Source organism: Mugil cephalus, chromosome 14 (assembly GCF_022458985.1).
Source record: "Mugil cephalus isolate CIBA_MC_2020 chromosome 14, CIBA_Mcephalus_1.1, whole genome shotgun sequence".
Classification (NCBI taxonomy): domain Eukaryota; kingdom Metazoa; phylum Chordata; class Actinopteri; order Mugiliformes; family Mugilidae; genus Mugil; species Mugil cephalus.
This window is the reverse complement of record NC_061783.1, coordinates 21,428,298-21,452,814: the sequence shown is the minus strand read 5'-3', so window position 1 is coordinate 21,452,814 and position 24,517 is coordinate 21,428,298. Positions and strand designations below refer to the sequence as shown.

The window sequence follows — 24,517 nt, the reverse complement described above, 5'->3', positions numbered from 1 at the left end:
CTGAGAGTTTGCATGTTCTTCGTGTGTGTGCCACCTCCACATCTGCCTTAGGAGTTAGTGTGAGTATGACTGTTGTTTGTGTCTGTGTTAGCAAAAGACTAAAGACCTGTCCAGGGTGTACCCCGCTTCTTGTCCAATGACAGCTGGGACAGACTTCAGCAAACCTCCGCGAACCTAGTGAGGATAAGAGGTAGCAGAAGATGAGATGAGATATAAACTGTTGATTATAGCAAAATAAAAGGCTGATAGTTCTACAAATGTGTCAGCTGTCAGGTCATTAGTATATCCATACAAATTCTTTCAACATGCTATGTGTCATCACTGGATGGTAACATCATGATTTTACTTCTGCATAATGAAAGTGTTAAACTGCATGAAAACAAAGAAGAAAAAAGAAAAGAAATAAAAATCAAATATTCAAATATTCTTCGTCTGTAGCTGTTTATTTAATTTGTATTTATTTTAGAGAAAAGTGCCATGAACAACATTCAGTGAATATTTAAAATGACGGATGTTTGCAGTTTTTGAAGTGAAACCACTGCAGTGATGATGATGATGATGATGATGATGATGATGATGAGGAGGAGGAGGAGGAGCACGACGACGACGAGGACGAGGAGGAGGAGGAGGAGGAGGAGGAGGAGGAGGAGGAGCAATTTCACTGCTAAATATTATCATATGGCATCGATCCTGTAGGAATTTAACTAAATCAACTCATTTGCAAATATAGATATCCTCCCTACTAACATGTTGTCACTTTGTCATTCTGGGTAGTTGAGTTTGTTTTCTTCTTCTTTTAATTTGACAATCAATTGAATTATTTTTATTCAGTTTTATTCACTGTTTCAAATGACTAGTGTTACTCATGTGACTCATTGGATTCTCAGTGAAAGCTGAAAGTCAGTGTCCTTCCACTAGAGGGCGACAAAAACAAACCTTAGAAAAAAAGAGATGATGTGATGAACAAACTTAGTCTTGAACTGACTTTAGCTTAGTTGCACACAAAAACCTCATAAAAATAGAAATAAAACATGTGACATTCAGGAGTCACTGTGTCCTCCTCTTGGACAACAATAATACTTTCTCATGGTAAAGATGGGGCGTCTGCTCCTGCCTACAGATGGAGAGACATGATCCAGGAGGCTCTGGGATGTTGGAGACATGTGATGTGTCGGAGAGACTTTCATTTTTCTGTGTCCATTTAAGATTTAAGGGAGTCAGTGTTTGAACCACGTCTGCATCAGATGTGGAAGACGTTTAACTCCTCAGAGCTACATCAAACTCAGAGACAAGTCAGCTTTTATTCTGAAGGACAAATTTGATACTTTACTGTTGTTGTGAATGTCTGAAACTAGTCTGACAGGTTTTTGTCTTTATAATGAAAGTATCCAAAGTAAGAGGAACTACTCTGCTGCTTGTCTTGGCCTCTTTCCACCTACATGAACACGGTATCTGTACAGACTGGTTTAACAGGGAACTTCATGTGGAGGCATTAACCTGCTCAATACTTGTTTCCTGAAACACATGCGTATGTAATCTACTTTAAATGTGCAGACAGACATGAATGTCAACATGGTAGCTGAATTCTGTTTTATTTAAGCTGTAACGTGAATTAATGTAACATACACATGTTTAAAAACAACAAGGTGGAAAAATAACACAAGAGAATAAATATTAGAAAGTATAATAAAACAGAACTTAACTAAGCTAACTTGGTGTAAACTTTGGAGTTTGTTTCACCATAAACTGATAAAAATAAAAATCGATGAGAATGGAGAAAACAGGTGACTAATGTTACAGGAAATCATATTTTAGGGGAGAACAAAGGATAAAATCAAAGTGGTCCATCTGTTTATTGATTTTTATCCAGCTTATATCCAGCAGCAGCTGAGAGGTTCATTCTTCTATCATCGTATTCATTCATGTTTCCTCTGAAGAAGGACAGCCTTAAGCTGGGCTCAGACTACAGGAGATTTAGAAACTGAGTGTCATCTCACACTTAAGGAGGAATGAACATTACAGATATTATTTAGTTATTTATATGATCTTATTTATATTGTCTATAGATCAGGGAGAACTGATTCCCAGCACCTAATGTGATCTCATATCTTATTTCTTATTTCTATTCCAACCAGGAGAGGATCTGATGATAAATTGATCCAAAACTCAGTCGACTTTTAGAGCTGCATTAAAAGAATCATCAGCTGTTTTAACTTTCTCAAAACCATTACTGTTACTCATTCATTTTGTGTCCATCACAGGACTAACACAGAGAGACAGACATTCACACCTACGGCCAGTTTAGAATCAATGAACCTAACGAGCATGTGTTTAGAGGTGGGAGGAAGCCAGAGTCCCCAGAGAGAACCCACAGACACAGGGAGAACATGCAAACTCCACCCAGAAAGAAAAACCCTGTTGGATTCAAACCCAGATCTTCTTACTGAGGCATCAGTGCTAACCACCACATCAGTGACGACTGCTACGTCTGTGCTGCAGATATTACTGGATTTTGTGAGGCAGAGAGTTGAGAGTTTTTAAGTTCAGCTTCTGCATCATGTCCAATGTGTCGGGTTCTGTTTGTTACATGAGCTGGAGACATGGTGTGTTCTCTGAGCAGCAGATAAGTAGATAAACACCTTCAGATGAAGCAGATACACAGCTCTGTCACAGAGGTCTAACTTCATGAAAACCATTTTAAGGTGCACTACATTCTACATTCAAACTAAATATTTCCCAGTCTCTTCAGTTGTAATTTATTTTTATTTTTTTAATATCATTCTATGAATCACTTTCTATGAAAGTGTTGATGTTTCTTGTTGTTTACTCTGACTTGTCTCGTTTTGTTTTGTTGGTTTAAATAAAGGTTAGTCTATAGTTTCCTTTAGTTATTAATAAAATCATAAATAAGTGGTTTACTGCAGTGACTGTTGTGTGTGTGTCTTTCCTTCTTGTCATTTATCAGAGTAAAGTCATGTGGACTAAAGACCAACAGGTAGAGCTGGTGTTGATGTTTTTATTAAATGTGAAACTAAATGATCTTCTATTTCTTCAACTAAAGAAAAACAAATGAAGAGTCATCTTCTTATCTGAATGTTAAAAGAAAGAGTTTTAACAGGATCAATTTGATGTTAAATATTAAAGGAAACCTCTTCATCTTTATAGCTTAGAGACTTGTAGTATTTATGTTCAACACAACAAGGAAACAAAACACAATTTAATATTTAAAACCTGTAACTCACACCCTGTAATAGAAAACTATGAGCATTACTAAAACATTTTTTGTTTGTGTGCCTAGATGTACAGTAGCTACACTATTGTGACTGAGCTCATACTTCATGAATACCATTTTAAGGTGTGTACTATCATTACATTCACTCTGTGACTGTTTGTTTTGGCACTGAACAAAATAAAACTTGTCTTTACTGTTCATAGAGTTGACTGTTAAACAGCTCCAGAGCTCCAGTCTAGAGTCTAAGGCTCAGGTGAGCTCAGATTTAAAGATAATCATCATCATCAGGTGTGAACGGAACTTGGATTCATTAATCCTATTTTGGCATATAGACACTGAGCAATACCAAACTAGGTTATTTGTATTCCAGTGATTTAAAAGGGAGACAATATAAAACTATGCTTTCTTAAGAAAAACACAAATAAACATAAAAACATCCTAGTATTAACAACACAATGTCAAAACATCAGAATGCAAAGAAGAAATGCTACAGAATTAGATCCAACTTAACATAAATTTTGGTAAAGGCAGCTTGGTTCCACTTCATTTGATCTAATCTCTGAAAACGTCACAATTATAATGAATCTGCACCTCAAAAGAAAAGAACATGGTTTCAGTTATCCAGTACAAGTGTTGAAAGTGTCTTTAGACTTTAATGATCCACAAAGGAAATTACTTGCTCACAGTAGCCAAGTTGCACACAAAAGAAATAAAAACCACAAGTAAAAAGAAAGATAAAATAAAATCAGATGAGATTAAAATAAAATAAATAAAAATATATATTATCTAGTAAAATAGAACAAATAGTGTCATGAAATAATTACAGAATTACCATGAATTACCATGAAGAAATGTACAAAAGTAGTTGCATAACAGTTGTTTGGTCAGTTGCACATCAACAGTTTCATGGATCGTGTTCATGTTTCTTTGTCCACTGAAGGAGGAATAGAAACTAGGAGTGTGTCTCCATCCACAGACACAGACGTACTGTGGTCGTATGAACCCATGTCAGATGGGTACAGAGTACAGGTGTACAGATGGCACCAACGACCTGAACCTCCTCCACCTCCAGCCTGGCATCACCAGCACTTCTTCTTCTGAAGTTCACTGGGAATCTCAGGCCTCAGTCCAGAAAGCTCAGCAGAACACTGAGGTGATATACGTGCATTCCTTAAAAGCACAGTATTGTACATAAGTAAACCTTCCATTAAAATGATCAAAAGTGACGTTTTAATACTTCTTCATTAATGCTACAGGGACCATATCTCAGACACTTGTAGCTGTAGCTTGTGACACATGCTTTCATCCCATATGAGGTCAGACATGTGTTTGTCATCAGGTTTCTGGATTCAGTCTCTCAAAGAGCTCAGCGCTGTTAACAGAAGCAGTACAGTCACAAGAATACAGGACCAAATCAAAGTGGTCCATCGGATGATTTTTACAACACTGATAAATCACACCAGTTGTATTTCTTAGTCAAGATGACGAGAACAACCACTACAGCGATGATGATGATGATGATGATGATGATGATGATAATGATGATGGGTGTCTTGTCACTGGGCGTCTCAACTGAACAAAGAACAACAGCAAAAGATGATTAACAGAGAAAGCAGGTTAGACCAAAGGTACATTCTTCTGTCAGTGTATTCATTTAAAAAAAATAAAAAAATAATTAAACAAGGACAATCTCAAGCTGGACTCATATTAAACACATTTTAAAATCGAATCTAAACTAAACTAATCTTTAGTTATGGTTCAATCTTCATGATCTGATCTGTATCCTTGAGATGATGAACGCAGAATGATTTGAGTTAATGTTTTAAATTGTGTATTATAATGAGTTCTAACTGAACTGTAAGACAAAAGCTAAAATATCCAACTAACCACATTCATGTCCTCTTACCCCAGTTGGTTCTGATCTGTGTTTCATCCAGTTTGGTGATGATGTCGTCCTCCACACCAGAGAGATGAAACACACAGTCGTACCTCCTCCAGTCTTCAGGTGAGACTGATGAAATGTCCAGGTCAACATTCATCTGGAAGGATCCATCATGGTTGGGGAGGATCTCTCCACGTTCCACTCCTTCATGAATCTCCTCTCCATCTTTCCTCCAGAACATCATGACTCTGTCAGGGTAGAAACCTGTAGCGTGGCAGCTGACTGGAGAGGAGGGAGTCTTCTGGAGGAGAGACACTGAGGGGACGTCTGCAGGGAGAGAAATGGAGGAGGAAGAGGGAATGAAAATGATTGTAAAGAAATTAACCAGGTAGATACAAAGAATGAAGTACAGGCATATTATATATTTGTAACATGATCATCTTTGCTGATTAACCACAAACACAGATGGAGCTGATCTAAGGTCATAAAATATATTAAAGAATATATTGAACCAATGATGGTGAGGAATAGAAAGTGAAGTGATTAGTTCTTTCTTGTCAAATATCTCTTCATATTTCTCAGAAGAAGAGTCAGACTCATTGAACCGATAATACAACAAATATACAATAAACAGTATAGTGTTCACCAAACTACATCAGGTCATGTGACTCTACCTGTTCTCAGCAGAGAGCTGTTCCCATACTTCAAATTCAACTTCAGCCACTCAGGGTAAATCTGAGTGAGGAATTGGTTATTGTATTTTATCCTGTTTGTATCTTCATCCCATTTCTGTTTGATAATATCAGCCTCTGGTCTCAGAGCGGTCCACGTCAATGTCTTCAGATCCAGTTCAATGAAGTCTTCTCCATCATAACCATACCGTGAAAACCCAGTGACCTCTCCAGTTGTTTCATTCAATTCACAACCTTCTATCCTCTGTAAAATGTGAACACCTGAGAGAGAGACAACAGAGATCACAATGAACAGTGATGTATAAATATCTATAGATGATTTTAAATGATGATCCATTGTGTGATGCTCTGGTTTGTAGACGCTGCAGTGTAATGTGAATGGTTTCAGTAGCATGCTTTAGTCATCATGATCTTTTTTATTTACGGGCAGTCATTCAACAAACAGTCAACACATTCATGTCAAACACAGTCAGTGGAGGTCTTGTATTTATCGAGGGCTTTTCTACTGATTGGTAGAAAATGTGATGAACTAGATCAGATCAGATGGTTCATTTGTCATTCATACTAAAGTAGTTTCATCCAGGACAGTCATCCAGGACATGGTACGTCAAAAACAAACTAAAACTAAAAGGTGGACTTGCTGAGTTTCTTGGAGATGTTTCATCCAAGAAGCTCCTTCAGTTCTAAATGACTGGTGGAGAGAAATGTCCTTCACAAACCAACTGTTAATAAAACCTGGAATATGTAGACCTACCTGAACCTTCACTGTGGTTGGAGAGCTGGATAAAACTGTTCAGTCTGCTTTTGAAGCGGGAAGGTTGAATCTCAAAACACTCGTTAGTGTGCCATTTCCAGACTGCAGGATTGTCATCGAGTAATTTTTTTATCCAGTCCCGTCTTGGTTCAAATATCTTGTTGCTGCCATCACAGTAAGCCCCCTGAATGTCATCAACCTCTCCTAGCATCATAAAATCTGGAAAGTTTAGGACATCGGAGGAAAATCCGATGGTGTAATACTTCAGCGAGTGTTTCACTGTGGAACAAACAACAAATATAATGTCTCTATTAAATAAAATAATAAGTATTATGTAAATAATGCTAAAATAAATGCAAAGAATGAGAAGAAACAAATGCCTTAAATAACTTGAAATGAGTGTAGTAAAACGTCGAGTGGAAATTATTTAAAGCAAAGATGATAAAGAATGTGAATGTGATCTTACCTGATGATGAAACATGACACAAGAGAAGCAGCAACAACAACGTTTTCATCCTGATTCTCCATTTATTATTTTGATGAAGACATTGGGCCATCAGCTGGTAAAGAGCTGTGTGTCTAAATCCCGAAGTAAATCCACAACTGGAGGTAAAGCCAGCCCCTACTTTGTTTTGTAGTACGAATCTGTTCACAGCGCATGCACGAACAGCTTTTCAAAATAAAAGCGAATAATTTCGCAATCATTCATTCACTCCATCGATAAGTAAACAGTTTGAAGAGGGATTAGTTTGTGGAGACAGAAACTGTCGTTTTTATCTCTATCGAAAATTATATTGGGAATAGTTTTCATTTTAAGACGTTTTGATGGGTTTTTATTTCGTAATTCCACGTATTTCCTAATAAGAGGTGAACCAGTAGCGTTACCATCCAGGAAGGACGTACAGGTATAAGAACGAATAAGAACTGTTATATTAAGAGGAAACATTGAAAATAGTTCAACAGACTGATATCACTAGATGTATTTTAAAGATGTTGACGTCTGAATCATTTTAAACGTGAGATTTATAATAATATGATGTTTATATCAATATATTTATGTATTGTTAAGGTTTACATGAACTTCTTCTTTATCAACTCTTCTCCAGGACCCTGATGACTTGTGTGGAAGTTTAAATGCTACAGATGCATCGAGATACATCAAATAAAACTTACCTCTCGTTTCCTTTAAAATGATTAGAAATAATATTATTTCTAAGCGCTGACATCTGGTGGATTTAGATCTGACACACACACATCCATGTTTAAGCTGAACTCTAATAATTGATGTTTAGTTTTTATCCAGTACAGTTCTTATAAATATGACCGAATACACTGTGTCCTGCCCCATAGAAACAACCAGTAGTTACCACCTGTGTCCACTAGATGACGACAAAACACAGATAGTTAAACTCGCCTTTTGAACAATAAACATTTAATTTTAGATGCAGTAAATCCATGATAAAGAGTAGTGGTGCTGGGGTTGATAATGTGAAATCAATTAAAACATTGTTTACATTTGAAATAATGCACTTATGACACCACAACTCACTACTTAAACTTCCTCTGGGTCAAATCTGACTTACATGTTTCTAAATCACATAATTTGATATAAATGTGTTTGTGGGATGTTGACTCTGAAAAGAAGCGTCCAATATATAGTAATTAGTTGAGAGGAAGGTGACTCTAAATGTTTAACAGAGAATTAGATGATGAGACACAAACATTACAGGTCAGAGAAAGTGGTCTGTGATGCTGAAGGTAGTTTGATCTGGTCTGTAGACACATAACTGACTAACAGGGTCTGGTGTGTACTTTTGTTCTGCAGTGGATAGCAGCATTTATTGTAGAGTTGTCAGAAAAAGATCAGTGACAGCACTATTGTCTTTTCAAATGAATCATTATTGATGGTTCTTATTCTGCATCGATATAATGGACACACAGTAAACTAGATTTTATTTTCCTCAGAATTTGTCAGAAAATGCAGTTTTGCCCAAAGTTTAGTGTCAGAAATATAATGTGAACTAATCTAAATGTGAATAATGGAGACAATGTTTGAAAGAATACTTTATTAAAAAGTGAAACATCAGTATAAACATATCGATGCATTTGACACATATTTAAATGTTTTGAAAACTGGTGACATTTCTGAAATGTTAGACAGTAAAATATATGACACTGATATCCAAGTGTTATTATCAATACTTTATTAAAACGTACCTATAAAACTATGTCCTAACCTTCTCTCTGTCTGTCTCTGGTCTCAACCCCCACCCTCCCCATCCCTCTCTTTCCTTTTCTTCCTCTTCCATCTTTCATTACAGGAACCAGGTTAACAAGGATCTGAAGCTTCCTGAGATGTGCCCCCACCCTGAGTCTCAATCCCTGGGTTCCTCTACCATCATGTTTACACATTCAGCCCTTCACTTCATTCCTCCCCTTCTCATCCCTCCATCCATTCCTCTCATGACCTGTCTACCAATAAACTAACTTTCATCAATTAAGACGTGGTCTTTGTTAGTGTGATCAGAGTTTTGGAGCAACCCTGTGGAGGCTCTTTGTTCATGTTCAGTGTTGTTAGGACTCATCACTGGACTTTATAAGCACTATAGCACTGGGCCAAGTTTAATATAGAACCCATATAGTAGGAAGGGGGTTCCTCATTAATCTCTCCATCAGTTTGGGTCCTTGGCCTGAAAAACGTTGAAGAGCCCTGCTCTGTGCTGACTCAGTGAACTGTGTTTGTGTCATGATTATGTCTGTATCATGTTTTGAGTTTCCTCTGTTATTTTGTTAAGGTTCTTGGTTGACTGTCTGTCGTGCCTCCTTGTGTTTTACTTTGATTGTTTACTGGTTTCTCCTGGTGTGATTGGCCTCATTAGTTTCACCTGTGTCTTGTCGTCCCTCTGCCCTGTGTGTATATATAGCTCTGCCTTTCCCTTTGTTTCCTGTTGTGTCGTTGTTTCCGTGCTATGTTCTTATCTCCAAACATGTGTCCACGTTCCTGTCCTGTGTTTTTGCCTTTTTCCCATCCTGCCTCCACTGCAGCACCTTTTGTGGTATTTGTTAAATATCCTTCTCCTCGATCTCCTGTCTCATCCTTTACCGTTCTGCATCTGGGTCCTCCCTTAAAACCCACAGACCTGACAGTTTGTCAGTCAGGTTTCTGGTTTCAGTCTCTCAGAGAGTTCAGAGCTGTTCTCAGGATCTGTAAGGTCAGAAACAAACTGAGTAAAGGGTCCATTCATAGTAAATAAAAAGCAGAAACAGATTTTTAGATCAGTTGATACAGAATAAAATTAGTTTTACTTACCAGGTGGAAGATGTTGGTCTGAAAGGAAAAGACAAGACACGTCATTTAGAATAAATCCACTCTGCTCTTCTGTTTAGTTCTCACTTTGTTTCTTTCTTCATCACTTCTCTCCCTCATCATCATAGTATAGTCATGTTCTCCTGACTTCTCCTGACTCTGAGACTTACTCAGCTTTTACTGCTGGATGCTTCAAACGGTAGGATTCAACTCAAAGACTAAATCAAAGTAGCTCACCTTGTTTCTTTCTATGAACCATGAATCCAGCAGCTGCTGCAAAGACGACGACAACAACAACCACTGCAGAGATGATGATGATGATGGTGGAGGTCTTGTTACTGGACTTCACTGTTGAATAAAGAACAATCACAAAAGATTAAGAACAATCCAGATTAGATAAATTACCAACTAACCTGCAGGACAAGGCCTTAAATGTCCAACTAACCACATTCATGTCCTCTTACCCCAGTTGGTTCTGATCTGTGTTTCATCCAGTTTGGTGATGATGTCGTCCTCCACACCAGAGAGATGAAACACACAGTCGTACCTCCTCCAGTCTTCAGGTGAGACTGATGAAATGTCCAGGTCAACATTCATCTGGAAGGATCCATCATGGTTGGGGAGGATCTCTCCATGTTCCACTCCTTCATGAATCTCCTCTCCATCTTTCCTCCAGAACATCATGGCTCTGTCAGGGTAGAAACCTGTAGCGTGGCAGCTGACTGGAGAGGAGGGAGTCTTCTGGAGGAGAGACACTGAGGGGACGTCTGGAGGGAGAGAAATAGAGGAGGAAGAGGAACAAAATTAATTTAGATTATTATGAAATTAACAGGTGGATCCATGGAATCAGTTACATGCTATATATTTATAACATAATCACCGTTGCTGATTAACCACAAACTTAGATGGAGCTGATCTATGGTCATACGATACTTGATACAATAAACAGTATAGTGTTCACCAAACTACATCAGGTCATGTGACTCTACCTGTTCTCAGCAGAGAGTTGTTCCCATACTTCAAACTCAACTTCAGCCACTCAGGGTAAATCTGAGTGAGGAATTGCTTATTGTCTCTTATTCTATCTGTATCTTCATCCCATTTCTGTTTGATAATTTCAGCCTCTGGTCTCAGAGCGGTCCACGTCAATGTCTTCAGATCCAGTTCAATGAAGTCTTCTCCATCATAACCAAACCGTGAAAACCCAGTGACCTCTCCAGTCGTTTCATTCCATTCACAGCCTTCTATCCTCTGTAAAACGTGAACACCTGAGAGAGAGACAACAGAGATCACAATGAACAGTGATGTATAAATAATAAATATATATCAATCTATATTTTATGTGTTTCATTATTTATTGTTTTCCGTATTTACCCAAAGATGTAGTAACATTATACCAGTCAGCAGACAGCAGGCAAATCGTTTAGCCTACTGTTCCAAGGTAGGACACACGGCACACAACAGAAAACTCAACTAAGATATAAATGACAACACCACTCCAGTTAAACACCAGTCTGTTAACACATATACAGACACAATGAAAGAGTCTGCATGTTTAACATGGCCTCAGCATGCTAACTTAGCCCCATGGTTAGCTCATTGACTAGTAGGGTTAGCTCCTCTCTCCACCACGCTAGCCCTGCTAGTCTCCCTTTATTCTGTCATTTTGGCTGTAGGTGTGTGTTCATGTATTTGTTTGTGTGTATGTCGTTGTGGAGCTCCGTCCATCATAAAGCAGAGCGGAAGAGAAGGAAGTGGAGATCCACGATGATGAAGAAAATTACATTAAATAAATTTGCTTAAATTGGACCAGTAAACTTATTATTCATTAAAAGAACGCAGTCAAGATCTGTTCTATAGAAAAAGTGACCTGAAATGATTTCTGTTGTGACACAGATTCCCTTGAGACGAAGGAACTGTCCACTGGGAATGTTATTTATCAGTTATCAGTGGATGAAAGCTGTCAGCTCTCAGGACAGTACTGCAATCTGTACTTTTTAGAATTGGAATTAGTAAACCTTTATTTGTCCCATAATTGGGAAATTGCAGTTTGCTATCTATCTATCTATCTATCTATCTATCTATCTATCTATACGATAATGATAAAATAAAAATAATGAGACGAAATAAAATAGAATAAATAATACAGAGGACATACAACGTATGGATGACTGAGAGCCTACACAGACAATATACAAGTATTGACACATTCACAAAAATATGCCCCCATAGCAATTTTTTAAAAAACATGGAGATACCTTTCTTGCAGCCATGGAGGTTATAAGTTAATAAATGGACATTGATTGTGGAGAAGGTCTTTATGCTATTGAGCACTATTTAACATCACAACAGAGTGAGTACATGCAACCAAATGATTTCATTTTACAGTGCACAGAATGGACACTACACAACAATGTGTTTTGCTTTCGGGATAGTTTATTCAGACAGATCAAGGAAACTACTATGGGAACATGTTTTGCACCCAGTCATGCTTGTCTTTTTCTTGGTCTTTGGGAGAAGGAATACATTCACAACATCTGCAACCCCTTTCTTGATAACTTGATCTTCTACTGCCGCTACACTGATGATGTGTTCTTTTGTTTTAAATGTACTGAATTCAACCTTCCGGAGTTTCATAAATATGTCAGCTCTGTCACTCCCAATATAAGAATGACGTTACAGCCAACACAGACAAAGAGAAATTTAATTATTGGATTCATTAATCAGTAAAGAGGACAATGGAGATCTGCATTCATTCATTTTTAGAAACAGTACAGATTGCAGTACTGTCCTGAGAGCTGACAGCTTTCATCCACTGATAACTGATAAATAACCCTTTGTCTCAAGACAATCTGTGCCACGCAGGATGACTACTGATATAAATCTATAGAAATGGCAGAGCGTTTTGAGGAAAGGAGGTAGAAGACAGGCAAGTCAAGACAAGACAGTCCAACAGGCCCAAAGGAACCTACGCCTACGTCTTCCAGTAAAAGCTTTACCTTTGCCAAACATGCTGCTAACATTACATTAGCTATAGTAGTGTGCTGTTCATTTAGACACACGGAGAACAGCAACAGGTCTGAAATGCTACATTTTCCTTCATGTTTCAGTCACTTGGACAACATGACCACATGTTATACATGCCCAGTCAAACATACATGTTCTAAACATGACAATAAGCTAATGAATTGATGTTGGCGCAACCATGATAACTTCGTCCTAAAGTTAGCAGCCCATTTGCACCAGGAGTTATGTGGAAAACTTTAAGCTTTAAACTAGGAAATTTATCACGAGCCGATTGTTGAGTAACATCATATGACAACAGTTAATTAATAACCTCAATAATGTGTCTATGTGACGAGTGATCGGCTGCAGATGTGTTGTGCAGAATGTGTTCTGCAGGTGGTGGATGTGACCAAACAAAGATAGGATGCAGCAGCATTGCTGATACTTTTTAGCTTTTGACAGACAGATTACACACAGAGTAGGCAGAAATGTCATGACAGAGCAGCCACTAACATTTAGGCCCAGTTTCGTCTTGTCATCGAAAACTCACACACGTCTTGCCATGTTTTAGTCATCAAAGAGTCATGTTTAGCTCATAACCACCATGTTATCATCATGAAAAAAAAGGAGTGACAATGAAATCATTTCGTCATTGTCATCGTTGACAAAAACAACACTGACCCTGATGAAGGCCAATATGACCACAACACGTAGGCCAATGTGCTTTTTATTCTTTTTCTACCACAGAGTGCCTTTGCAATTTTTTCTTCCTTAATGTGAAAGGCTGTGATGCATGAAATACTGCTGACTTTTTTGGCGCCAGATTCAAACTTCAAACTTTATTTATTTATATAGCACTTTTCATACTAAAAAGCAACCCAAAGTGCTTTACATAAAAAAAAAAAAACATTACAACGAGACACAAAAACACATAAAAAAAAATACCCCACACACTCATACATACACCGGCACACACACATCCACCCTCACACCAGTATGCTGCAGTGTAATCTGAATGGTTTCAGTAGCATGCTTTAGTCATCATGATCTTTTTTTATTTATGGGCAGTCATTCAACAAACAGTCAACACATTCATGTCAAACACAGTCAGTGGAGGTCTTGTATTTATCGAGGGCTTTTCTACTGATTGGTAGAAAATGTGATGAACTAGATCAGATCAGATGGTTCATTTGTCATTCATACTAAAGTAGTTTCTTTACATCCAAGACTGTTGAACTGATAAATGGGAACCATCTGCTGGTGACCACTGTTGAATGTGAAGGTTCTCAGTCATCCAGGACATGGTACGTCAAGGACAAACTAAAACTAAAAGGTGGACTTGCTGAGTTTCTTGGAGATGTTTCATCCAAGAAGCTCCTTCAGTTCTAAATGACTGGTGGAGAGAAATGTCCTTCACAAACCAACTGTTAATAAAACCTGGAATATGTAGACCTACCTGAACCTTCACTGTGGTTGAAGAGCTGGATAAAACTGTCCAGTCTGTTGTTGAAGCGGGGAGGTTGAATCTCAAAACACTCTTTAGTGTGCCATTCCCAGACGTGAAGATTGTCATCAAATAATTTTTTCATCCAGTCCTGTCTTGGTTCTAATATCTTGTTGCTGCCATCACAAAAAGCCACCTGGATGTCATCAATCTGTCCTTGAATCATAAACTTTGTGTAGGATCCGATGGTGTAATACTTCAGTGAGTGTTTCACTGTGGAACAAATAACAAATATAATGTCACTATTAAATACAACAGTCTGCTAAAACATCAGCTGTGTGAGAACAGTTAAAGCCATGACACAGAGCAACATGTAAGGTCGAGTGGAAAGAATTTAAAGAAAAGATGATAAAGAATGTGAATGTGATCTTACCTGATGATGAAACATGACACAAGAGAAGCAGCAACAATAACGTTTTCATCCTGAGTTTTATTTTGATTTTGATTTTGATGAAGACATTCGGCCATTTCTGGTTAAGAGGTGTGTGGCCGAATTCTAAAGTAAATTATACTATTGTCGTATAAAGCTGTTCAGAGCGCATGCAAGAACAGCTTTTCAAAATAAAAGTGATAAGAGTAATTTCTCAATCATTCATTCACTCCGTAAATACGTAAAAAGTGAGTGTACAGTCCGAACAATAATTAGATTGTAGACAGGGGTTTTGGCCTCTATTTCTATCTGTAGCTTTCATTTTAAGTTCTTTTGGTGGGCTTTTATTTAGTAATTCCACATGTTTCCTGGGTGACATCCTTGAGCGGTGCACGAACGTCTCCTTTAAATGGCGTGTTGTTTTCTGCAGAGTGAGTGAAAGTTTGGAAGGTTATATTTCAACTAAAGTAACAGCATTAAACTTTAGACAATAAGTATTTAATCCTCAAAATTAACAAAATCAACACAAAATGCAGTCTGGAGTTGTTTTTATTGTGAATCTTAACATTCAGGACGCTGCTGACTTGGACTTTAGCAGCAGACGAGTAGAGACACACAACTTCAGATGAAGCATAAACACTGCTCTATGAGGGAGGTCAAACTTGAAGAATGTCATATAAGGTGTGGACTATCATTGCATTGCTTCTGTTTGTTTTGGTACTGAACTAATAAAACTTTGTGCTCAGAGAGGTGACTGCTAGTGAACCTGTTACAGAGGACCAGTCTGCTTGTGTCCATGTGTTGGTAACACTGAGATCACAGGTTTCAACTACACTGTATCTGCTGGGACTAAAGAAACAAAAACAAAACAACAACATCAAAAAACAAACAAACAAACAAACAAAAACTGAGAAAAACAGACGTTTTACCTAAAGTAACAGCATCACGCTTTACATAATTTGCCCTTTAAGTGAGATGAAACCCCATCAACAAAAGCACAAACTACAACAACAATAACTCATATTCTTGTCCTGTCTCTGATATCAAAGTCGACTCACTCAATGACATGAAGGGAACTGGACCAACAATATGAAACGCAGCCATCATGTTCATGTTCATGTCGTCGATTAAAAATCCTTAGAAGTAACAAAATCAACAGCAGGAGCAGACTAGAGTTGATCGTTTTGTGAATCATATCATTCAGGTGAAAATAAAACACCAGTAGCGTCACCATCCAGGAAGGACGTACAGGTAGAAGAACTGTTGCATTAACACGGAGCTAAGAAACATTTAAAATGATTTTATCTGGAGATGCAAAGTGACAGAAGAGGAAAAAATCAATGATTGGTTTCATCATGCATTGATAAATAAGTAAAGCCCCATAGATGATCAGATGTTGTGAGATGTTTTGCACAGCAGGGGGCGTTCTAAGGAAGACTGAAGAACGTTTATCATGGTTCTCTTGGTAAAGTGGCAGATAGTGAGTAGCTGTAGTGGAATAAAAGAGGTTTCAGGACATTTGATCAGGCTCCATTATCTATCACAGGATTCAAAACACTTTATGACTAAATGTTGATGAAATTATTCAACAGTCTAATATCATTAGACATGTTTTAAATATCGATATAATAGACACACAGTAAACTAGATTTTATTTTCCTCAGATGTAGTTTCCTCCATGTAGTTTTACCCAAAGTTTAATTGAAGAAATTGAAGATTTTATTAAAAAGTTAAACATTCATTGATACATTTGACACATATTTAAATGTTTTGAAAACTGGTGACATTTCTGGAATGTTAGACAGTAAAACATGTGACACTGAAGTGTTATTATCAATAAATGAAGCTATTAAATAAGTTCATTTATCACTGGACTCCTGCTGTACAGTCATTAATCGATCTGATAAAAAAGTTAATCACCTTCACATGTTTATTGGGTGACATTCTGAGGTCGGGTACCATCAGTATGAAGTGGAATTAGTTTTTCCTTTAAATAATATATTTTATATTACTGACTCATTTGACATAGACCCATATTGATATAGTAGTTACTTTTTTCTTTTTTATTGTGATTTTATAGATTATTATTATTATTATTTGGTTAATTATGTTTCATGAATTTACAATTTACCATTTGGTCACTATTTACTGACAGCTTACAGTAACAACGTGAATGAGTGACATCACTTTTATTTTGAAGTGTCTTTTTTGCACGCGTTACAAAAGTGAAATGTCGAATTTCCATCAACAAGCATAACCACTGCTGATGGTTATGAGACGACGAGTTAAACGACTCCTGTGAAAAATCTATTGAAGACCTGGATGTCTCGGTTTGATTAAACTCTCAGTGAAAGTTGTGTTTCAGTTTCCTTCCACTAGAGGGCGACAACAACCGTAAACTGGTCACTGAGGTGAAACTCACTGTCAGGACATTTTCTGTTCTTCAGGTATAATTTGAATAACTTAGAAATAAAATTATTATGATGATGATGATGATGATGATGATGATGATGATGATGATGATGATGATGATTATGTAAAAGACTCAGTTTCAACAAACATTAAAGGAAAGTGCAGAAAGAAACAGAGAAAAACACATTTGTTTATCAGTTGTCGGAATTAGAACATTTGAATCAGATGATTTGTGAGTCGAAAATCATTTTTTTCATTAATTAAATGTTGGATAAAACAACAACAACGGACTTTGCTGAACACCAGACAAATGTTTAACGTGAGAGAGGAGTGGCTCCTGAAACAAAACTGGTTTAAAAAACAAGCAGCAACAAGAAAACTGACTCACAAGGGAACACTGGAGGAAAAAACTTCACTCTGTCTCCATATCAGGACTTTATTGGGAGCACGGACACTTTGACTTCTCTCTGCATATTATTCTTGATATTCTTCTTCTGACGTCATCAGAGCTGCAAATATTTCTGCTTTTTGTCTGTAGGAACTGGTTCCCATGAGCGATTCTAGATGCAGTTCTAATTATTTATATGTCAGTGTTGTGAGTTGTTCAGGTGATGAACTGCATCATGTCTAATGTGTCATGTTCTGTTACCTGAGCTGGTGTGTTTTGGACTTTAGCAGCAGACAAGTAGAGACAAGCAGCTTTAGATGAAGCAGCATTTTCTCATTTGATTTATTTATCTTGGCTCGGTGGCTAGCGCTGATGCCCCTCAGTGAGAACGCCCGGGTTCGTATCCAGCGCTGGCCTTACTGGGTGGAGTTTGCACGTTCTTGTTGGTGACTCTAAATTTACCGTAGGTGTGAGTGCAAATTGTCCTGTGATAGGCTGGAGACCTGCCCAGGGTGGACCCCGCCTCTCGCCCGATGCCAGCTGGAATAGCCTCCAGAAACCCCTGCGTCTCTATGGAGTGGTTGTAGAAGATGAGATGAGTTTTATTTATCTTCAGTCATTAATCATTTTTCATGCATAAACTATTATTTGTACTGTGTAAAAACTAGACACTTTTTTTTTAACTATGTTTTCTCGTAAAATAAAATGTAACAAATCTGAGCTTTAACAACACAAAATCAAAACATTAGAATTAAAAAGGGAAATGTTACAGACTTAGGTCCAACTTAATATAAACTCTGAAAAGAGGCAGTTTGACACATAGTAGTAGTTCATCATTGGAAACATTAACATGAAGAGTGCAGACAAATAATATTGTTTGTATTTATTATGGGTTATTCAGTATTTTTCCACATCAGTCTGTTTGAAGCTGTTGTCTCTGCAGAGGGTTATCAGACTGGCACTGTTGTTGAATGACATAGTACAGAGACTCGAGAACCAGTAAAGCAGAAGAACACAGTTAAAGTCTAGACTGGTGATTTAAGCTAAGATAAGATCTTCCTTTATTTATTCCACAGTGAGGAAAGAGACGTTTCTTATCCCTGAGTTTACACATATTGACCTAAGAAGACACCACATAGTCATGAAACTACATTACACACTTAACCACATTGACCAGCCCAACTGACTGAGAAGGGAACTTTGTGTGATTTCCTGCTCTGTAATTAAACCCCATCAATTAACTGATTCCACAACACTCCACTTGATCTGTACAGAGACTCGAGAACCAGTAAAGCAGAAGAACACAGTTAAAGTCTAGACTGGTGATTTAAGCTAAGATAAGATCTTCCTTTATTTATTCCACAGTGAGGAAAGAGACATTTTTTTATTAAATGTGAAATTAAACTTCATCTTTACAGTTCAGAGATTTGTAGTATTTTTGTTAAACACAACAAGATGAAGAAGGAAAGAATTTGCTGCAGGAAACAAAACACGATTAAATTATTTCAAGGAAACCTGGAATCTGGAAGAAGAAAACTACAAAGATTACAAGAAAAGTTTCAAGTTCTGTGACTGAGCTCATACTTCATGGATCATTTTAAGGTGTGTTCTATCATTACATTCACTCTGTCACTGTTTGTTTTGGCACTGGACTAAATAAAACTCATCTTTTGGGCTCAGGGAGGTGACTGTTAAACTCAAACAGCTCCAGTCTACTTGTGTCCATGTGTTGGTAACACTGAGAACTGAACACACTGAAAAACATCTTCTCAACTTCAACAACAAAATATTCAAATGTTGAAATCTGCTGCCAAATCCAGCTTCAACAAGACTGTAATTCCACATATATACTGATGATTATCTTTAAAGTTAACTAAAAGAACAACAGTAGTGAAACCAGCTCAGATGATTGGTTCAGCATTTAAACATATTCATTAGGATCTTCATACACATTAAAGTTCAATCAATACAATGAGCTGCAAGAGCACAAGTCACTGCTGTGAGAGTTCAGGTGAGCTCACATTTAAACATCATCATCATCAACATCAGGTGTAAACGGAAGGTATATAGACACTGAGCAATACAAAACTTTTTGTACTATTTGTACAGGGATTTATAAAGGAGACACTATAAAACTATACTTAAGAAAAACACAAATAAACGTAAAACATGTTAGCTTTAACAACAGAATCAAACATAGGAATGCAAAGAAGAAATGCAACAGAATTAGACTGAACTTATTGTAAACTTTAAGTTTGACACATAGTAGTAGAAACACAGTGAACAGAGAAACTCATGAACAACATTAATATATTTATCCCACAGTGGTGGAACCAGACCAACTGGATTAGAAAACAACATAATGTGAATGTGATTTCACTAACTGGTTCCACTGGACTTTGATCTGCTCTCTACCTGTAAACGTCACAATTATGATGAATCTGCCCCACAAAAGAAAAGAACATGGTGGAACATGCTGGTAGTTCACCTGGAATTCATGTAGGTTACTGCAAACTTTAAAATATGAGAATAAAGCATTGTCCTCTAGGATGCCATATTCAGTCTCTCAGAGAGCTCAGAGCTTCTTCACTATCTGTAAGGTCAGAAACAAACAGAGTTAAAGGTCAACTCATAGTCTGGAGAAATCATCAACAGTTTGTAAGATCAGATGAAACAGAATAAAATAAGTTTTACTTACCAGGTGGAGCCTTTTGGTCTGAAATGAAAAGTAAAGACAGGTCATTTCAGTTCCAGTTGTTACTGTCAAAAAACTTTCATCATCTTATCTCCAGTGAATATGATCCTCTTCTACTCACTCAACCTGAAGAACAAATCCACTCTGCTCTTCTGTTTAGTTCTCACTTTGTTTCTTTCTTCATCACTTCTCTCCCTCATCATCATAGTATAGTCATGTTCTCCTGACTTCTCCTGACTCTGAGACTTACTCAGCTTTTACTGCTGGATGCTTCAAACTGTAGGATTCAACTCAAAGACTAAATCAAAGTAGCTCACCTTGTTTCTTTCTATGAATCATGAATCCAGCAGCTGCTGCAAAGACGACAACAACAAAAACAACCACTGCAGAGATGATGATGATGATGGTGGAGGAGGTCATGTTACTGGACTTCACTATTAAATAAAGAACAAATGAAAGGTTAAAAATAGTCCATATAAAGAAGGTTAGAACAGAGGTACCTTCCAATTCATTTACTTGCATGAAACGAAACTCTTCTTTACACCATCATAGTCTGTTTAGATAAATGATCAACTAACCTGCAGGACAAGGCCTTAAATATCCAACTAACCACATTCATGTCCTCTTACCCCAGTTGGTTCTGATCTGTGTTTCATCCAGTTTGGTGATGATGTCGTCCTCCACACCAGAGAGATGAAACACACAGTCGTACCTCCTCCAGTCTTCAGGTGAGACTGATGAAATGTCCAGGTCAACATTCATCTGGAAGGATCCATCATGGTTGGGGAGGATCTCTCCATGTTCCACTCCTTCATGAATCTCCTCTCCATCTTTCCTCCAGAACATCATGGCTCTGTCAGGGTAGAAACCTGTAGCGTGGCAGCTGACTGGAGAGGAGGGAGTCTTCTGGAGGAGAGACACTGAGGGGATGTCTGCAGGGAGAGAAAGAGGAGGAAGAGGTACAAAATTGAATTGAAATGAACCAAATAGATACATGGAATCAGTTACATACTATGTATTTCTAACATGATCATCTTTGCTGATTAACCACAAACACAGATGGAGCTGATCTATGGTCATAAAATATATTAAAGAATATATTGAACCAATGATGGTGAGTAATAAAAAGTGAAGTGATTAGTTCTTTCTTGTCAAACATCTCTTCGTCTTTCTCAGAAGAAGAGTCAGACTCACTGAACTGATAATACAACAAATATACAATAAACAGTATAGTGTTCACCAAACTACATCAGGTCATGTGACTCTACCTGTTCTCAGCAGAGAGCTGTTCCCATACTTCAAAATCAACTTCAGCCACTCAGGGTAAATCTGAGTGAGGAATTCCACATCGTCTTTTATTCTAAGGGTATCTTCATCCCATTTCTGTTTGATAATGTTAGCCTCTGGTCTCAGAGCGGTCCACGTCAACGTCTTCAGATCCAGTTCAATGAAGTCTTCTCCACCATAACCATACCATGAAAAACCAGTAAACTGTCCAGTTGTTTCATCCCATTCACAACCTTCTATCCTCTGTAAAATGTGAATACCTGAGAGAGAGACAACAGACAACAATGAACAGTGATGTATAAATATCTGAAGATGATTTTAAATGATGATCCATTGTGTGATGCTCTGGTTTGTAGATGCTGCAGTGTAATCTGAATGGTTTCAGTGCCCTCAGAAACTGTTATAATGACTCACTGAACTTCTGTGCAGACGTGGTCTCCCCTGTCAAGACCGTCCGCTGTTACCCTAATAACAAGCCATGGGTAATGCAGGAAGTCAGAGCTGTCCTCAACAAGGAGAAGGTTGCCTTCAGGAGCAGAGACAGTGAGGCCCTGAAGGCAGCACAGCAGGAGGTGAAATACCATGTGAGCAGGAGCAGAGGGAGAACAAGATGAAGGAGTTCTGGGAAGGTGTGTGGACCATCACAGGTCACAACACAAAGACCAGAGCTGGGTCAGTGAGTCACATCTGTCACATCCAGAAGTACGACGACAACACAGTCATTGTTGAATGCATCATGGATGACAGAGAGGAGGAGTATCGGTGTCTGGTGGGGGACTTTGCTGAATGGCACCACACAAATCACCTACAGCTCAGCACCTCTAAGGCAAAGGAGCTGGTCACTGACTTTAGTCTGATACTAGAGCTACTGAGGTATATATTTACTGAGTCCAGAATAACCTGGCTGACACACCTCGCCTTGGCTGATGCTCTCACACCGTATTGAACGAATGTCCACACTGTTGCTTGAGTTGCTACACAGTGGGTTTATAGCTGTGAAATGTCCATAAACAAAGAAAGCAAATGAACAAATAACAAAACACTGGCATGATGAGCGCATCTGCACCACAGTGGTCAAAAACCGTTTGCCCTTCCAGGTCAAAACCTGACAAAAAGAGTGTACAATGTTACCTGAGCTCCCCAGGTAACAGCACAGTGACCCCACACACACTGGGTGAATTACACCAACACCGCAAAACCAAACAAATTCAGATCCTATACCAAGAGTCCTGCTAGAGGGAGCAGAGGTGGAGGCGAGGGAATTGTACAAATACCTACGGCTGTGGTTGGACAATAAACTGGACTGGAGAACACACACCAGCCACCTGTATGTGAAGACACAAAGCAGGCTGTAAATCCTAAGGAGACTGCTCTCATCTGTAGCAAACTGTTGTCGAAGTGCAGGACTAACAGACGCAGGAACTCCAATGCTCCTCATGCCATCAGGCTCTACAACTCCTCACTTGGAGGAAGGAGGAAAGAGGCCACAGAAGACTGTGAAATAATTGTAATTTGTATTTCTATTTATTTTTTTTTTTGTATATAGCTGCTGGAAATACAATTTCCCTGTGGGAGTCATCCCAAAGGGATCAGTAAAGTTGAGTCTAAATCTTAGTCTGAACCAGGGACTGGACCACTAACCCTGTGGTTTGTCAACAACCTGCAGCAGTGAATGTCTGAATGTACTGGTCATGGTTTCCAAGGAGAAGAACCTGGTCAGGAACATTTCACTGAGGGGTAACTGATCATTGTACTGCTCTGAAAAACAGATCAACATCATTGAAAAAATAGACGATTTCACATCATTTAAATAGTCTGTGGCTGCACCTATTGATTCACAACTGAGACAGAATTGTAAATGTTTTATTTATTTACATTACTTAAGGATTACCTGAACCTAAAATGAAATGTGATGAAGTAGATCAGATCAGATGGATCATTTGTCATTCATACTAAAGTAGTTTCTTTACATCCAAGACTGTTGAACTGATAAATGGGAACCATCTGCTGGTGACCACTGTTGAATGTGAAGGTTCTCAGTCATCCAGGACATGGTACGTCAAGAACAAACTAAAACTAAAAGGTGGACTTGCTGAGTTTCTTGGAGATGTTTCATCCAAGAAGCTCCTTCAGTTCTAAATGACTGGTGGAGAGAAATGTCCTTCACAAACTAACTCTTAATAAAACCTAGAATATGTAGACCTACCTGAACCTTCACTGTGGTTGGAGAGCTGGATCAAACCGTTCATCCAGATTTTGAAGCGGGGAGGTTGAACCTCAGAACACTGCTGCTTGCCCCCTTCCCAGACGTGAGGATTGTCATGAACAAATGTTTTCATCCAGTCCTGTCTTGGTTCTAATATCTTGTTGCTGCCATCACAGTGAACCACCTGGATGTCATCAACCTGTCCAACAAACATAAACTCTGGAAGGTTTGGGACTCCGGAGGAGGCAGTGAAGTAAAACTTCAGGGAGTGTTTCACTGTGGAACCAACAACAAATATAATGTCTCTATTAAATAAAATATGAATAATCTTATAAATAATACTAATTAAAATCTGGACTTAGGCTTCATTTGATAGAAGGAGTCTGGTAAAACATCAACTGTGTGAGAACAGTTAAAGCCATGACACAGAGCAACATGTAAGGTCGAGTGGAAAGGATTTAACGAAAAGATGATAAAGAATGTGAATGTGATCTTACCTGATGATGAAACATGACACAAGAGAAGCAGCAACAACAATGTTTTCATCATTGGGCCATCAGCTGGTAAAGAGCTGTGTGTCTGAATCTGAAAGTAAATCCACTACTGGAGGTAAAGCCAGTTCTTACTTGGTTTTGTGGTATGAATCTGTTCAGAGCGCATGCACAAACATTTTTTCAAATTAAAAGCGATGAGAGTAATTTCGCAATCATTCATTCACTCCAATAAGTCAGTAAGTAAATGGTGAGTGTACAGTCTGAAGAGGAATTAATTTGTGAAGACAT

The 24,517-nt window shown here is 38.1% G+C and overlaps 3 protein-coding genes and 1 pseudogene across 5 annotated transcripts in view; all 4 read right to left on the bottom strand.

The window, feature by feature from the left end:
- The window catches only part of LOC125019714 (major histocompatibility complex class I-related gene protein-like), a 118,646-nt gene that overhangs the window by 1,763 nt on the left and 92,366 nt on the right, over positions 1 to 24,517 (bottom strand). The window lies entirely within an intron of this gene.
- Positions 3,866 to 7,150, bottom strand: LOC125019703 (major histocompatibility complex class I-related gene protein-like). Its single transcript, XM_047604665.1, has 5 exons — positions 7,027 to 7,150; positions 6,561 to 6,839; positions 5,789 to 6,067; positions 5,139 to 5,441; positions 3,866 to 4,804 (listed from the first exon to the last, which is right to left on the bottom strand). The coding sequence occupies exons 1-5, from the start codon at positions 7,115 to 7,117 to the stop codon at positions 4,671 to 4,673; spliced, it is 1,086 nt and encodes a 361-aa protein (XP_047460621.1). The 5' UTR covers positions 7,118 to 7,150; the 3' UTR covers positions 3,866 to 4,670.
- LOC125020296 overlaps positions 8,612 to 24,517 on the bottom strand; it is a 69,910-nt pseudogene continuing 54,004 nt past the window's right edge.
- On the bottom strand, positions 10,259 to 24,342 carry LOC125019730 (major histocompatibility complex class I-related gene protein-like). Of its 3 annotated transcripts, XR_007114113.1 has the most exons (7): positions 24,233 to 24,342; positions 23,736 to 24,011; positions 21,511 to 21,789; positions 20,560 to 21,174; positions 20,246 to 20,263; positions 20,036 to 20,140; positions 18,100 to 18,117 (listed from the first exon to the last, which is right to left on the bottom strand). XR_007114113.1 is itself a non-coding variant. In XM_047604695.1 (4 exons), the coding sequence occupies exons 1-4, from the start codon at positions 24,282 to 24,284 to the stop codon at positions 10,318 to 10,320; spliced, it is 909 nt and encodes a 302-aa protein (XP_047460651.1). In that variant the 5' UTR covers positions 24,285 to 24,320; the 3' UTR covers positions 10,259 to 10,317. The 3 variants fall into 3 exon arrangements, 1 of the variants encoding a protein (XP_047460651.1); XR_007114112.1 differs by lacking the exon at positions 18,100 to 18,117 and having other exon boundaries at positions 18,416 to 20,140; XM_047604695.1 differs by lacking the exons at positions 18,100 to 18,117; positions 20,036 to 20,140; positions 20,246 to 20,263; ... (1 more) ...; positions 21,511 to 21,789; positions 23,736 to 24,011 and adding exons at positions 10,259 to 10,634; positions 10,857 to 11,135; positions 14,330 to 14,590 and having other exon boundaries at positions 24,233 to 24,320.